Raw genomic sequence first — 12,475 nt, forward strand, 5'->3', positions numbered from 1 at the left:
CATCTGTGTATGAATTACACATAAACGTCTGAGTATAACCTTTTTGTCCTCTCCTCTCCTTCTCTGAACGATGCTTTTACATAAACAATCTTTTTGGACGAGGACCAAAGTGTTGTGTTTCTAGACGTTTGTCCGGTGCCACCAGGGTTCAAATGGGCCACTTAAGCTACAAAACCAAATGAACATGGACTGTGGAGACATCCTGCATATGCATCCTGCTCATTCCACCTTAAACCAACCTGATGTAGTTGACTATTGTGCCCTGAAGACTTCCAGTACCACGCAGCTTACAAATGGAATGAATTACAAAGGGCTGGTTGTGTTTTGTGTGGTATTTATGTCTCTGCCCTGCAAAAGGTTTTGATCTCATCCAGATCACCTGCTTGAATGAAGCTTATGAAAAAGTTTCAAACGTGCAAAATCCTGCACCTCCTGCAACGTAACGCACACAACAGCAATTGTCTCCCATGTTCCAACCGTGTCCATCCTGCTTAATCCGCGGTGAGGGAGCGGATCACTCCATCTTAATCCAATCAGCATCAACTCTCACATGAGGAGCTGACGTGGGGAGGAGGAGGCGACTGCTCACGCTGAGCTGCAGTCAGGCCAGCTTGTAGCAGGAGACGTTTGCCTGAGAATATCCCAAATGACCAGAGCGTCACTGCAGGACACAACTTTAGGACGCATTCAGGCAAAACCCTTTACTGAAGTAGAAGTACTGTAATACTCCACGAACGGTCCTGCATTCAAACCCTGACTGAAGTTAAAGCATGGAAGTATTATCAGCACAATTTACTTCAAGATATTAAAAGTACTCATTGTGCAGTAACATGGTCCCTGTCTTTGTTTTGCTTTTACAGCATAACTGATGTTTTCAGGTTAATGTTCCTGCTGCATTCAGGTGTGTGTCGCGCTCCGCTCCTGATGTAACACACAGGGACACACACACAGAGATGTCTCTGCTGCTGGCACAGGTTGACATTAGTCAGTGTTAGAAGAAGCCAACAATACAAAGAGGTTCACACACACACACACACACACACACACACACACACACACAGGCTCACAGCAAGGCTACACAGGACCGTGCACGAGCGCGCTGGCACGTTCAGCTTCAATGGCGCAAATGCAAAACTGAGCCATGATGTGTAAGAGCAGCGCAAGGATGAGGTTCCTATTCAGTGACGAAGGGTGCAGAAACTCAAAGTCTGACGGTGAAGCCGAGCTCAAACTTCAAACTGATCAACAGACGAGCAACAACAGCGCGTGACGCGCAGCGCACACAACAGACAGACAGACAGACGGTCCGTGCAGCTGCAGGGAGACAGCATCCAAACACCAAGACGCACAAAAAGAAGGTGAAAGAGGCTCGATGTGTTCGAGGAGTGCTGAATGGAAAGTGGAAACTCGGAGGTCACCTACCCATCGTGCGAGCTCCTGCGGAAAGTGGCCCCGAGACAGCAGAGAGAGGAGACGGCGTCCACAGGTTGTTTAGAGGGGGGCTGCACACAAACAACTGGACGTCCCGTTTGGGATTCGGGGTGGGTGGGGGTGACGTCACGGCGGCGGCTAGAAATGGATCAGACTTCATTAATCCCAACAAACTCCAAGAGTCCTCATTGGTTCTCCAAAAAACAAGGAGAAAGTATTCAAATAGACGTTTACGCGTCACTGATGGCACATTTTAATGTTCAAACACTGGAGTGTAACGTTTCCCCTAATGAGCATGAACTGCTGTTTTCAGAAATAAACTCTTGAATACTGCAATAAAAATACCTCACATGCACTACTCCAATACTTACATACAGTTTGGAGGTACTTGTACTACACTGGAGCGTTTCCACTTTCACCTCATTCAGAGGGAAATATTGCACTTTTTGCTCGACTGCATTAATTAGCAGCCTCACTGGTTACATTTCAGATCAGGTGATGAGTTTAATGCTGAACCGACCTCTGTGGCTCGTGACCTCTGACAGAAAGCGTCTGCTCGGGGCTCCTGATCATCTTCCACAATGTCTGAGACACACTTCCCCTTTAAACTCAAAACACACACATGGTTTCATTTAAATAACTGCAATAAAGGTTTTAAGAGGTAAAATGATCCAAAATTTCACAAAAAAAGAGCAAAGATCAGAGAAAAGTCTGCAAAATGAAGAGAAATTTGTGCATTTGTGTCCCATCAGCCCTGAACTAACTGTACGTAAAGCAGTTCAAACGTGCTCCACCTCAAACAGTAACATGCTGCTTACACACTGATGCATCACTGTTATCTGTACGTCATATAAAATACATGCACGTTCTGTGGAGTGTGTACTTTTAAATGTTTTTAAGTGTGTTGCACTGATGAGCATTTTTTTAATGGAGTATTTTTACATTGCTGTATTGGAACATCTGAGTACTTTTCCCATCACTGCTTACATGACTGCTGAACTGATACCAGATAACATACAATACAGTACAAAATACTGCAAATTAGTACTGAGTGCACTGACTGTATATCGATGGACTGGTGGGAGTCGTGGACACACATTTTAAATCCCTGCAGGAAAATGTCTTTGTGGGATCAAAGGCAACTGAATCTATTAATCGAGTGTACAAATATTTAATTAAAACACAGCGAGTTGATGAAATGTCCTGTTCATGAGCTTAACAGCAGTTATGTAATCAAGAGCCACGCTGCAATTACACAGAGAGATGATTAAGACATGACAAAGCAGGCTTTATCCAGACTTAAAACACTTTATTATAAACAGAATCTATATTAAAATACACATCAGTCAGTCTAAAAACAGAGCGCCGGGTGGTGATAAAAGAGAATAGTCGACGTCCCTCCTGAGAAAGCACACGGACGGCTTTGAACCTGACGAAACGTCAGAGCCAGAGAGGCACAGTTTAGAGGCAACAGCAACAAATCAGCCGTCGTGTGTGTGGAAAAGTGGAATATCAGAAGCAGCCACGCGGGAACGCTTCTAACTCTGAGCAGAGGAGGGGGATGAGAGGCTTTCTGCGGTTTGACCAAGTCGACAGGCAGAAGAGGAGCGACGGCAGCGTGTAACATCCTGGAGCTCGAGGGGAAACAAAAACAGATCAGGAGGAAGTGCGCTGGCACATGTTTGACTATGTTTACATCACCTACAGCAGCAGTTCGACTGCCCCTCTCCTCACTTTCACTCTGTGTGCTGAAATCAAGAGACTGAACGAAGGTGAACGGACCAGGAAGAACCACAAAGTCTCTCACGTGCTGAATGTTTCACCCAGAGTTAAAAGTCTGTAAACAGATACGACATTTTGTCAAAATCCCAAGTTTTCCCGTGCAGCAGCAGCTGACAGGTCAGCGAGCTCCGCTAATTTATGCAACTTTTCTACGTGCTGAAAGTAACGTCCAACCCTCAGCTGACCCGAGCCATTAGTTCGACATCAGCAGAGTCGACAACCACCATCCATTACAGGACGAAGCCGCCGTCTCCCCCAGATAAGGGCAGGGATCTCCTCCGACATCAACAGCTCTGCCCGCCGCCGTCACAGTTTCAGCGGGATGACCGGCCAGTACTTGGGCTGTTTGAGGTCACGGTTCCTGTCGAAGGTGAGCTGCATCGCCGCCTCCATGGCCATGATCTTGGCCGCGTCATGGCCGTACAGCTTCTTCATCTCGGCGCCGCGTCTCTCGCCAGGCCGCTCAGAGGGAGGAGCCGTGCTGCTTCGCCAGGAGACGCCGTGCAGGTCCTGGTCAGCCGGCACATAGCTGTCCTGCTGCTCGGCCTCCATCTGCTGCTGCTTCTCTGCAAGGACAGGAAACCGATTATGTTTGGACACAGCACGCCGTGTCTTCACCTCATCGTGTTTACTGAGCTAAACCTTTGAAACTGAAGATTTAAGACAATAATGTCAAACATTTTCTCACTCAGCTCCTCTCTGTGCTTCTCTGTCTGGGCAAAATACTCCCGAAGCTCCTCGCTGATCTCCATGTTGCTGACGTCACACTCGATCTCGCTGTCCGAGCTGCTCTCCTCCTCGTCCTCGTCCTCTTCCTTGCCCTCGCTCTCTCCTGCGTGCCAGTCCGCGTAGCGCCGGTGGCTGCTGGGATGCTGCTCCTGGCAGTAGCCGGGGCCGTAGGCAGCCTCCAAGGCCTTTCTGTAGGCACGCCTGTGCCTCTGGTGCCAGACCATGGCCTGCTGGTAGTGCTGCCAGTAGCGGCTGTACACGGGGCTGGAAAACCAGGACATCACAGCGCTTATGTCCTCCTGCCGATGAGAAGGATTGGTTCAGTTTTAGAGTTTCACAACTGCTTTTCATTAAAACTCTGCTGGTTTTAGCCTAATTTAATGGTATACTTGACAAGTCTGCACACTGATATCTGATGTATTTCACTCCAAAGATTTAATGTGTCAATACCTGTGAGTCCTTACAGGCCTTAGTAAGTTCAAATACTGATCTTTGTCACTGAAGATTAGAACAGGGGTGCATGACTACAACATGACGCCCGGCTCACCTGTAATGTACAGTAAGTACAAATGAAGCTGAAGACATGAGGCTTACCATGATGGGAGATACCTGCAGGTCACTGAGTGTCCCTGCTAACTTTGCTAATCATCCGCAAAAGTGCTAATTCTGAAAGACACACGTGAACACACGAGAAACAAAACAATAAACAATACGTGCTTCCGTTAAGGTAAACTATGACTCTGAAACACTACGGTTCAGACTGCGGGTTGAGGAGGAAAGAAAAGAACACGCTGACATGTTTACAACCGAAATATAGCCGCAAATTAAGGCACATTTACCTACGTGACGTCAACTTCTCTAGCAGCTAACGGCGCTTCCTGACAGAATATTTCCCAGCATCCTTTGAGTCAGAACAAAATAAATGTCGGCTACGTGGCGCCACCTGGTGGATAGTGTGCAAACATGCAAAATATTCAAATACCGGACATTCATGCTCACATTTGATCGGCAGAAAGGCACACCTGAGAAGAAGCTTGACAGAATGAAACCGTCATTTCTTCAAAGTTAAAATAAGCGGAAGCTGTAAGTTTCAGTTCTTATCTTTTTTCTAATGACATGGAATTGCACAAGATTTGTTGTACTGTATTTATTTTAGAGTTGAATTATTTTACACTTTTATAATTGCGACACATCTCGCCAAAAATCAAATACTTGTTTATTTGTTGCTTATTTAAAGTTATAACGTGTTGACATAGTGTTTCCTCTCTCTGTTAATGAAATCTTTGTTTTATTTTGAAAGCAGAAAAGCCTATTTCCGGGGCGTTTCCTGCTGAAACTGTCTGGACTTCCGTGCGTATTTGAAGTAAATTAACGGATAGTTTTTAGAAGTTGTCCTTCCTGTTGTGTTTTTTATGAGCAGATTACAGTGATAATGCTGTTTTCGTTATTTTTTCAAAGAAATTTGGAAGAAATATGACATTTCTAACAGTTAGCATACACGGTAGCTAGCGTAAAATCAGTTAGCTAAGGCTAGCTTAGCATTAGTGACAAGTTGACTTATTTACATAAGACCAGAGGTGTGTCTGTGGCATTGTGGAATATTTGAGGGTATTACACACATTAAACAGCAGACAGTAAATATTCTTAACCATAAAGAGTGATTTTGGTGAAGCTAACTCTTTTTTTCTGTCATAATTAACTCCTAAACTCCTAACTCACAGTTAGCTTACAAAAAACTTAACATATAACCTATAAAACATTGGTGTTTTTTCAAATAAGATAATGTATCATCGTTTTAGCTGAGCTAGCATGTGCTTACATGTAATGTAAAAGAAATGCCAGCATATGGCTGTGTGCATTTTGAGAAATTATCAATACAAATGTTTTAGAATATAATCTGAGTTACTGTTGGCAGATTGTAATGAACAGCCTTACTTTAGTCGTCCATCCTTTCAGCCTTTAGCTTGCTGTTTTCAGTGTTGGTGCCTTCCTCTGATGCACAGTATTAACCGAGTCTGGGGTTTTTGTTGCGTTCAGGGTGAAGCTACCGAGGACGTGGTGCTGCAGCAGAAGAAGAAACGTGTGGGGCGTCTGGTCGTTTCATCACTGTCGTCTTTGACATGTCTGACTTTGACCTAGTTTTGGTAGGAGACTGTGATAATCTGTTCATGTGCACAGTCCTCTGTCAGCCTGTGCTTTACCATTTACTGCTCTGCTGTTTTCATTACACTTCCTTCACGTTATCGTTAACTCATATCTGCCACACTGTGTGATGTGTTTGGGTGCACCATGGTCAAAGGTGAAGTTCAGCCATCAATAGTCTAAATATTTCAGTGTAATTGGCTGGACGATGCTCCGCTGTGTTAAGAGCAAAGATAAGATTAGAAAAGGTGATTTTCATTTCAGCGTCTCAGGCTGGACATGATTCTGTCGCTAAACGTTTGCAGAAATGTTTTGTCTGTCAGATATTTAAACGTCTTCCTTAAGTTTTGGATTACATGCTCGTCAAACTCTGCCATTATGCGAGCGAGGATTGGACCGTGATGTTTTGAGGGAGGAACAGTTCGCAGAGCGTTTGAGTGCTGTGAGACATGTTTGACTGTATATCTGGGTCATGCTTTGGCTCCAGGCTTCAAAGCTTTCAGAGGAAATGCAAAAAGACAGATGTGCCTTTTCAAAACACATTTCCTCCTTCAGCGTGCTGTTTGGATGGATGTGTTCACACAACAGGATACGTCTAAAAATAAAATGAGCGTTTTGTCTTTTTCAGAACTTGGATTTTCTGAAGTAGATCATTTTCTGCTGCCTTTTGCACGACCCCAGGGTGCCGTGTCAGCGCCTTCCTTCTATACGTTATGGATGGAGAGTACATGCAGTATTTCACTGTGTATTTTGTAGTTTCCCGGGTACATAGTGACCTTGATGTTATATGAACATGGTTTTCTTTATGGATCATTAAACAAGCAGTACAATTCTGTCCTTTAATGTGTACTACGCCCTCTGGTGGCAGGCCACACGGGTGATCAAGCCACAGCATCCATCATCCGTCTGTCACACGTCTGCATCATATTACAGTGGGATCTTTGCTGTCTGTTAATATAGTATAACCTACCATCTGACACTGTAATCTCTGGAATTTCAAGAGCAAAAGCCACAACGCCCACACCAGAGAGAAAAATAAGCTGTTATTGAAGCTGATTGATTGTTAACTCCGGTTAAGTCACACTGAGCACCGCTCATCTGTCTGTGCCAGGTGTGTGGATGATGCCTGTCAGGTGAGCCTGTGTACTGTGCACCGTGGTGGACACTGTTCTCCTGCTGCTTGTCTTATATTGAATTAAATATGTGGGTTAATGAACAGAATCCTGCAAAGGTCATCCTTCACTGGTCGCTGACGGTCATTTCCCTGCTTGTCTCATGACTGTGCTGTAGAAACTGTTGACCCACTTTCATTGCTCAGTTGCTTGAGTGTATTGCGGCATTTTAACCGAAGTCCTGAAACTCACAGCTGTAACCACTTTTATTATTTCCTGAGTGTTGGTCTGCATCTTTCATAACCTTTTCTAGCTTTTCCACAACCTGTAAACACGCGCCTATTCAAACCTGCCGGGCCTTGCTGTGGTTTCAGCGTGTGTTTGTCTGTTTCCTGTCCATCTGAGGAACAAAACGAGTCTCAGCCAACTTAAAACCACCCTGGAGAGTCACACACAGCTGTAAAGGCATGTGAATTGACAAAAAAATATAAGGAATGTAGTTGAAATGCAAAAGTGATGCTAATATTTTGACAGCTGTAGCACTTCTGAAAACATTTGCTGTGGTGTGTGTGGTTAACGGGTGGTTGTCTCAGATGAGAATACCGGCTTCAGAGCAACACAAGGTGAAGCTGTGCAGCTGGGACTCGTGATACTCATCAACCTTCAGATAATCGTCCTGCTGCTGGTCTGATTGATTGACATGAAAAGGTGACTGAGTGCTGTGGAAGCCTCTTCATCACTGCTGCTGAAGTGGAGCCCAGTACCACTGATGGCAACCTCGAGCTGACCCAGTTCTGGGAGGAGATCCCCCAGTCCAAAATGATGGAGCAGAGGTCAGCCTGATGGGAAATGTTGCACTTTTTGACCTACTCTCTCTTATTTTGGAAAATTTAACGCCAACTGCTGAACAAAGACACCTCAAACACAAAGTGTTGAACACATCAGTAAAGATCTTAAGATAACAACAAACTAAAAACATGAAGAGAGGAAACACTTTATTTTTGTTCTTTCACAGACTGAAGAGTCTGGACCTGCAGGATGTGACGTCTGTCCTCAGACCGACGACCAGCAGCTCCGACCCACAAGTGACTGCTTCAGCTGAACGTTCACGTGACGTGAAGTCCACGTCCGTCTGCTGCTCTCAGCTCCTGCAGGCGATGGCCGGCAGCAGAAGCTGGATCGCTGCCTTTGGACCCAGGAGGTTTTTTTGTCCTGGTCATGGGCTTCACAGCATTGTGGGGCTTCACTCTACATCCACCAGTCAGTCAGCTTCTCCAGCTGGACCAGCTGAGGCTCTGTCACTCCAAATACTGATCTCAGATTGAAAGAAGCTGATTGAGTTTGTGCGAGGTGAATAATCTATTGGACCGTCTGTGCCTGCAGCATAAACTCTGGACTCCTGGAGGTTTGCAGGTTTTTTAGGATTTGCACAGTCCAATTCATACTAACTTGGTTTCATCTCTCTAATGCTCCTTCAGATGCAGCTGTACTCTAAAACCATGGATGATGCAAACAAAGTGTATCATATCTCAGTGATGTGATATATATATGTCTCATTTTGACGAGTCTTTCTTCAAAACATAACCAGTTTGAAGTCATCTTGAAAGTCGCTGAATTGCAGAATCTGAGACCTCCGCTTCCTGTAATTCTGTGTGTGGTTTTGTTTATGTACACCTATAAACAGGTTTTTGAACTGCATGTCCTGATGTTTACAGAGCTCGTTCTGGTGCAGTCACTCATGCCGTGTCGTGCCCGGAGGACGGAGGAGCTCCACCTGTGACCTTCCTCATCTCCTCACTGTCAAAGGTAAATCTTTTATTTATGTTTGCCTCCCACACTGTTCTAAACATCGTGATTACTGCCTCAATGAGTCCATCAGAGAGGGAATAAAACTCGTTTTTGGTTTGTGTTCCACTGATATGAATTTTCATAGATGGTACAAGCTCAGGATCATCTGTACAGAAACCTCCTGCTCTGTGGTGAGTCATCTATTCTCTTGTTTTCTACCTTTAGACCATTCAAGTGATTACACTTAATATAAGAGTGTGGGTGATGCTCAGGCGTCTGTGAGAAGTTGTTTTCACATGTTTTTCTGGCTTTGTTCTTTGGTTTTCACGTCATTTTCACTCACCACGACAGAGAATGGTGTGACAACAACTTTCAGTGTGTCTTTGCATTCATGCGCCTCAACATCAGTTTGAAGAGACTTCCACCATCAGGACTGGCATCGGATTATAACTTGAAAGAAGAAGCAGCTGAAGCTCATTTCTATGATTTCAATGATGTCTACGTTCATCATTCCAGCTGGAATAATCTCTGCTTATACGCACACATTTTTAATTTGACAGGACCAAGGTGACCCCTGTGCAAGCGTCCAGGTCCGTCTGTGTAGGTTGTGAAACAGTTTGATTCTGTCCTTCCTGGAACTTCTATCTAATGTCTTGTGTAATAGGTTCCATACATCTGACATTACGTGAGCTGTTACTTGCCAGCTCTGCACAGAAGTGCCTGAAAATCAAGCCAATAGGACGCCTCGCGTCAGCCAAACTGCGTGCTTCCTGCTGATTAAACCCACCTTTGATAGATACAGTGTTTATATGATCAATGCACGGTATTTTTAACCCTCACCAACCCATTCTGTGATCATACAACTGCCACGTTTCCATCTCCACCACCCACTTTATTTGACGTGAACGAGGCGTTAGCCTGAGCTCACTGTGCTTTAGCCTGGAGGCCACTGTTGGCTGTGAACAGAAGAGGCTTGTACCTGCTCTGATGGTCTCACAGCTGCGTTTTCATCCTCTTGACTGTCTTCTCTCTGCCTCGCTTTGTGGACGTTCTGTGATTGTGTTGTTCGCCGTCTGTGTGATCTAGACTGTCGTAGTATGAAAGTAGGCGCTCCCGTAGCACGACTTCCTTTTTGTTTGGCTTCACACCAGCTCGTACCCCTGTGAGAGCAGAGAATCTGAGGTTTAGGTGGCTGAAGAACACTGCAAGTGTGTCTGTCCTCCTCCCGTCGCTGCAGCGTACTGGACACCGCCAGCAGTGCGTCACTGCTTAGATGATTTGACCAGTATGGGTGGATGGAAACTACGCTTTGTTGTGCTTCTGACGCTAACTTTTCACATCGACAGCAAAGGTACAGGAGCTGCTTCGCTTCACTTTCTTCACTTCTGCTATTGTTATTGGTCGTGCATAACTACAGCGAACTCATTTCATGCTGTATTGATTCTTAATTTTTTATTATTGCAGCAACAAGCCAGCAGCTTGTGAAAACAATTGGAAGCAAACCAGATGTGACTCCATTGTGCACCAATGACACTCTGAATGTCATCATGTTCATAGTGTGTAAGATCAGCTCAGAGAGAATCAGCGGAGAAGAGTGTCGTCTGAAGTACCGACATGGAGGAGGCTTTACACATGAGTGTGACTGCAGGTTCACACTCATGACAGACAATCACACTGTCTTCCTCCACCTGAGCAGGTTAACACCAGAGGACAGTGGGAACTTCACCTGTGAGTGTTCACGCCTTGATGGGACGTATGTTGTTCACCTGAATATCACAGTGGAAGGTAAATGATTTCTAACTTTCCCTCATCACATTTCTCTAATTATTACAAAGGATTTGAGCGTCAGTATGTCATAGTTAGAAGAGGAGCTTCTTTATTTAGTGACAAGGACTGTTTTCTTTCACTGTTGAAGAGGATGAAGACGCCAGCAGTTCAAGAGAAATGCCTTTCGTTGATGTTGTCGTTGGTGTGCTTGTGTTCGTCGTTGTAACCGCAGTGATCCTGGGAGTGATCTGCAGAAAAACTCACCACAGGTAAGAGGAAAGGAAAACATCTTCAGGAGAATATAAGTGACAGAGTGAGTGAATCGTGCTTGTTTGTCCATGTGTCTTACAGAAGACTAACGGGACCAGTGGCCAGTCATCCACACACGGTACTGAACACCGACATGCACCCACGTTTTAGTCTGCTGGTCCTTTACTGGCAAACAAAACTACCACTGTAAAAATCTTCTGTTCTTTTGCAGGAAGCAGAAAACATTGAGCCGTACAGCAGCTTCATGCAGAGAGAAAACGTGCTTTACTCAACGGCCACTTTTTTAAGTTCCAGAAATACGAACACTTTGAATGTCCTCACCCGAGACGACACGTCTGCAGAGCTTTAACTGGACGGTACCTGACGTGATGTTCCTGCTGAGTGGAACAGGGCCGTGATCAACGTCCCGACAAATACCACCAGAATAAATGATGTGATTCATGGCTAAAACGCTGTTGACTCTGTTTTCTTCTGTCAGATGTTCAGCTCAGCGGGGTTAAAGATTGAAGTGTGGGTTTTATTTAAAACAACCATCTTGTGGCCTTTGTGCAGAATTACTGTCAAGGTTTCGCTCTGAACCGCTAAGTGAGTTCAGGCAATGTACAGTCGACTGTCTGCGTCTCAGCTTCCTGCGTGAGCTTCCTGTCCTATCTGCCCTGAGGCTTTCTCTGCGGCCTCCATCGTGCTGCAGGTGCCCCACCGCCTCAGTCCTGCACACAGGGGGCTTTGAAGAGGGACTGCCCTGCTGAAGCGCTTTATGCAGCCTCAGCAGGTGTTTTACATGACACACCCAAAATCTTTTTAACTTTTAGTTCCATTAAGAGGAAAGTTTGTAGGCTTTTCTTTCTTTCTGACTGTCAGTGTCACTCAGTAGACCCAAAGAAACTTCTGGTAACACTCATTTAACCACAATGACAGATGTGATGACAAAGCTGCTGAAGTGAGACAACTATGTCTGACATTACAGTCAGTCCTTTAATGCTTAAAGTTTAGAGTTAAATCTGCGTCTCGTCTGCCGTCCTCAGCTCCTGCAGGTCATAGCCAGAGGTTAGATCACTGCCTTTGGATCCAAAAGGTTGCTATTGTCCAGACTCCACTCAGCACAGACTGTAGAGCATCCAGATGGACTGAAGCTCTGGTTTAAACCTACAGCGTCAGATACAGAGTGAGGGACCGACCAGCTATCTACATACATAAATAAACACATTCGGCTGGATTTCTGGTTGCTGCTATTCGTGTTTGAGTAGTTTTGAACAGTACTTGAGCTCAAATCATTGCACAAATTCAGCATCATGAGCAGTTTGGATTAGTTTAGATTTTTATCTGATCTGAATAAATAGGTCGCACGCAGACAAGAAGTGATGAGGTGGAGGAAGGTGGGTGTATAATGTGGCACTGGGCCACCACAACGCCTCTCAGGTGTACTTTGCAACAGTAGAAGAAGCCTTTTGTGA

General features: G+C 45.1%; 2 protein-coding genes across 3 annotated transcripts; one reads left to right on the forward strand and one right to left on the reverse strand.

The window, feature by feature from the left end:
* Positions 1 to 2,719: 2,719 nt before the first annotated feature.
* On the reverse strand, positions 2,720 to 4,852 carry gemin8 (gem (nuclear organelle) associated protein 8). The gene is made up of 4 exons (XM_076723054.1): positions 4,782 to 4,852; positions 4,537 to 4,608; positions 3,902 to 4,241; positions 2,720 to 3,779 (listed from the first exon to the last, which is right to left on the reverse strand). The coding sequence occupies exons 2-4, from the start codon at positions 4,537 to 4,539 to the stop codon at positions 3,520 to 3,522; spliced, it is 603 nt and encodes a 200-aa protein (XP_076579169.1). The 5' UTR covers positions 4,540 to 4,608; positions 4,782 to 4,852; the 3' UTR covers positions 2,720 to 3,519.
* A 121-nt stretch (positions 4,853 to 4,973) lies between these two features.
* On the forward strand, positions 4,974 to 11,445 carry LOC143316110 (uncharacterized). 2 transcript variants are annotated; one of them, XM_076723818.1, is made up of 8 exons: positions 4,974 to 5,025; positions 5,980 to 6,086; positions 8,912 to 9,002; positions 9,130 to 9,175; positions 10,681 to 10,769; positions 10,900 to 11,020; positions 11,103 to 11,139; positions 11,233 to 11,445. In XM_076723818.1, the coding sequence occupies exons 2-8, from the start codon at positions 6,063 to 6,065 to the stop codon at positions 11,368 to 11,370; spliced, it is 546 nt and encodes a 181-aa protein (XP_076579933.1). In that variant the 5' UTR covers positions 4,974 to 5,025; positions 5,980 to 6,062; the 3' UTR covers positions 11,371 to 11,445. The 2 variants fall into 2 exon arrangements, with proteins under 2 accessions (XP_076579933.1, XP_076579932.1); XM_076723817.1 differs by lacking the exons at positions 4,974 to 5,025; positions 5,980 to 6,086 and adding an exon at positions 10,136 to 10,335 and having other exon boundaries at positions 8,805 to 9,002; positions 10,449 to 10,769.
* Positions 11,446 to 12,475: the final 1,030 nt, after the last annotated feature.

This window comes from Chaetodon auriga, chromosome 23 (genome assembly GCF_051107435.1).
Source record: "Chaetodon auriga isolate fChaAug3 chromosome 23, fChaAug3.hap1, whole genome shotgun sequence".
NCBI classification, from domain to species: Eukaryota; Metazoa; Chordata; class Actinopteri; order Chaetodontiformes; family Chaetodontidae; genus Chaetodon; species Chaetodon auriga.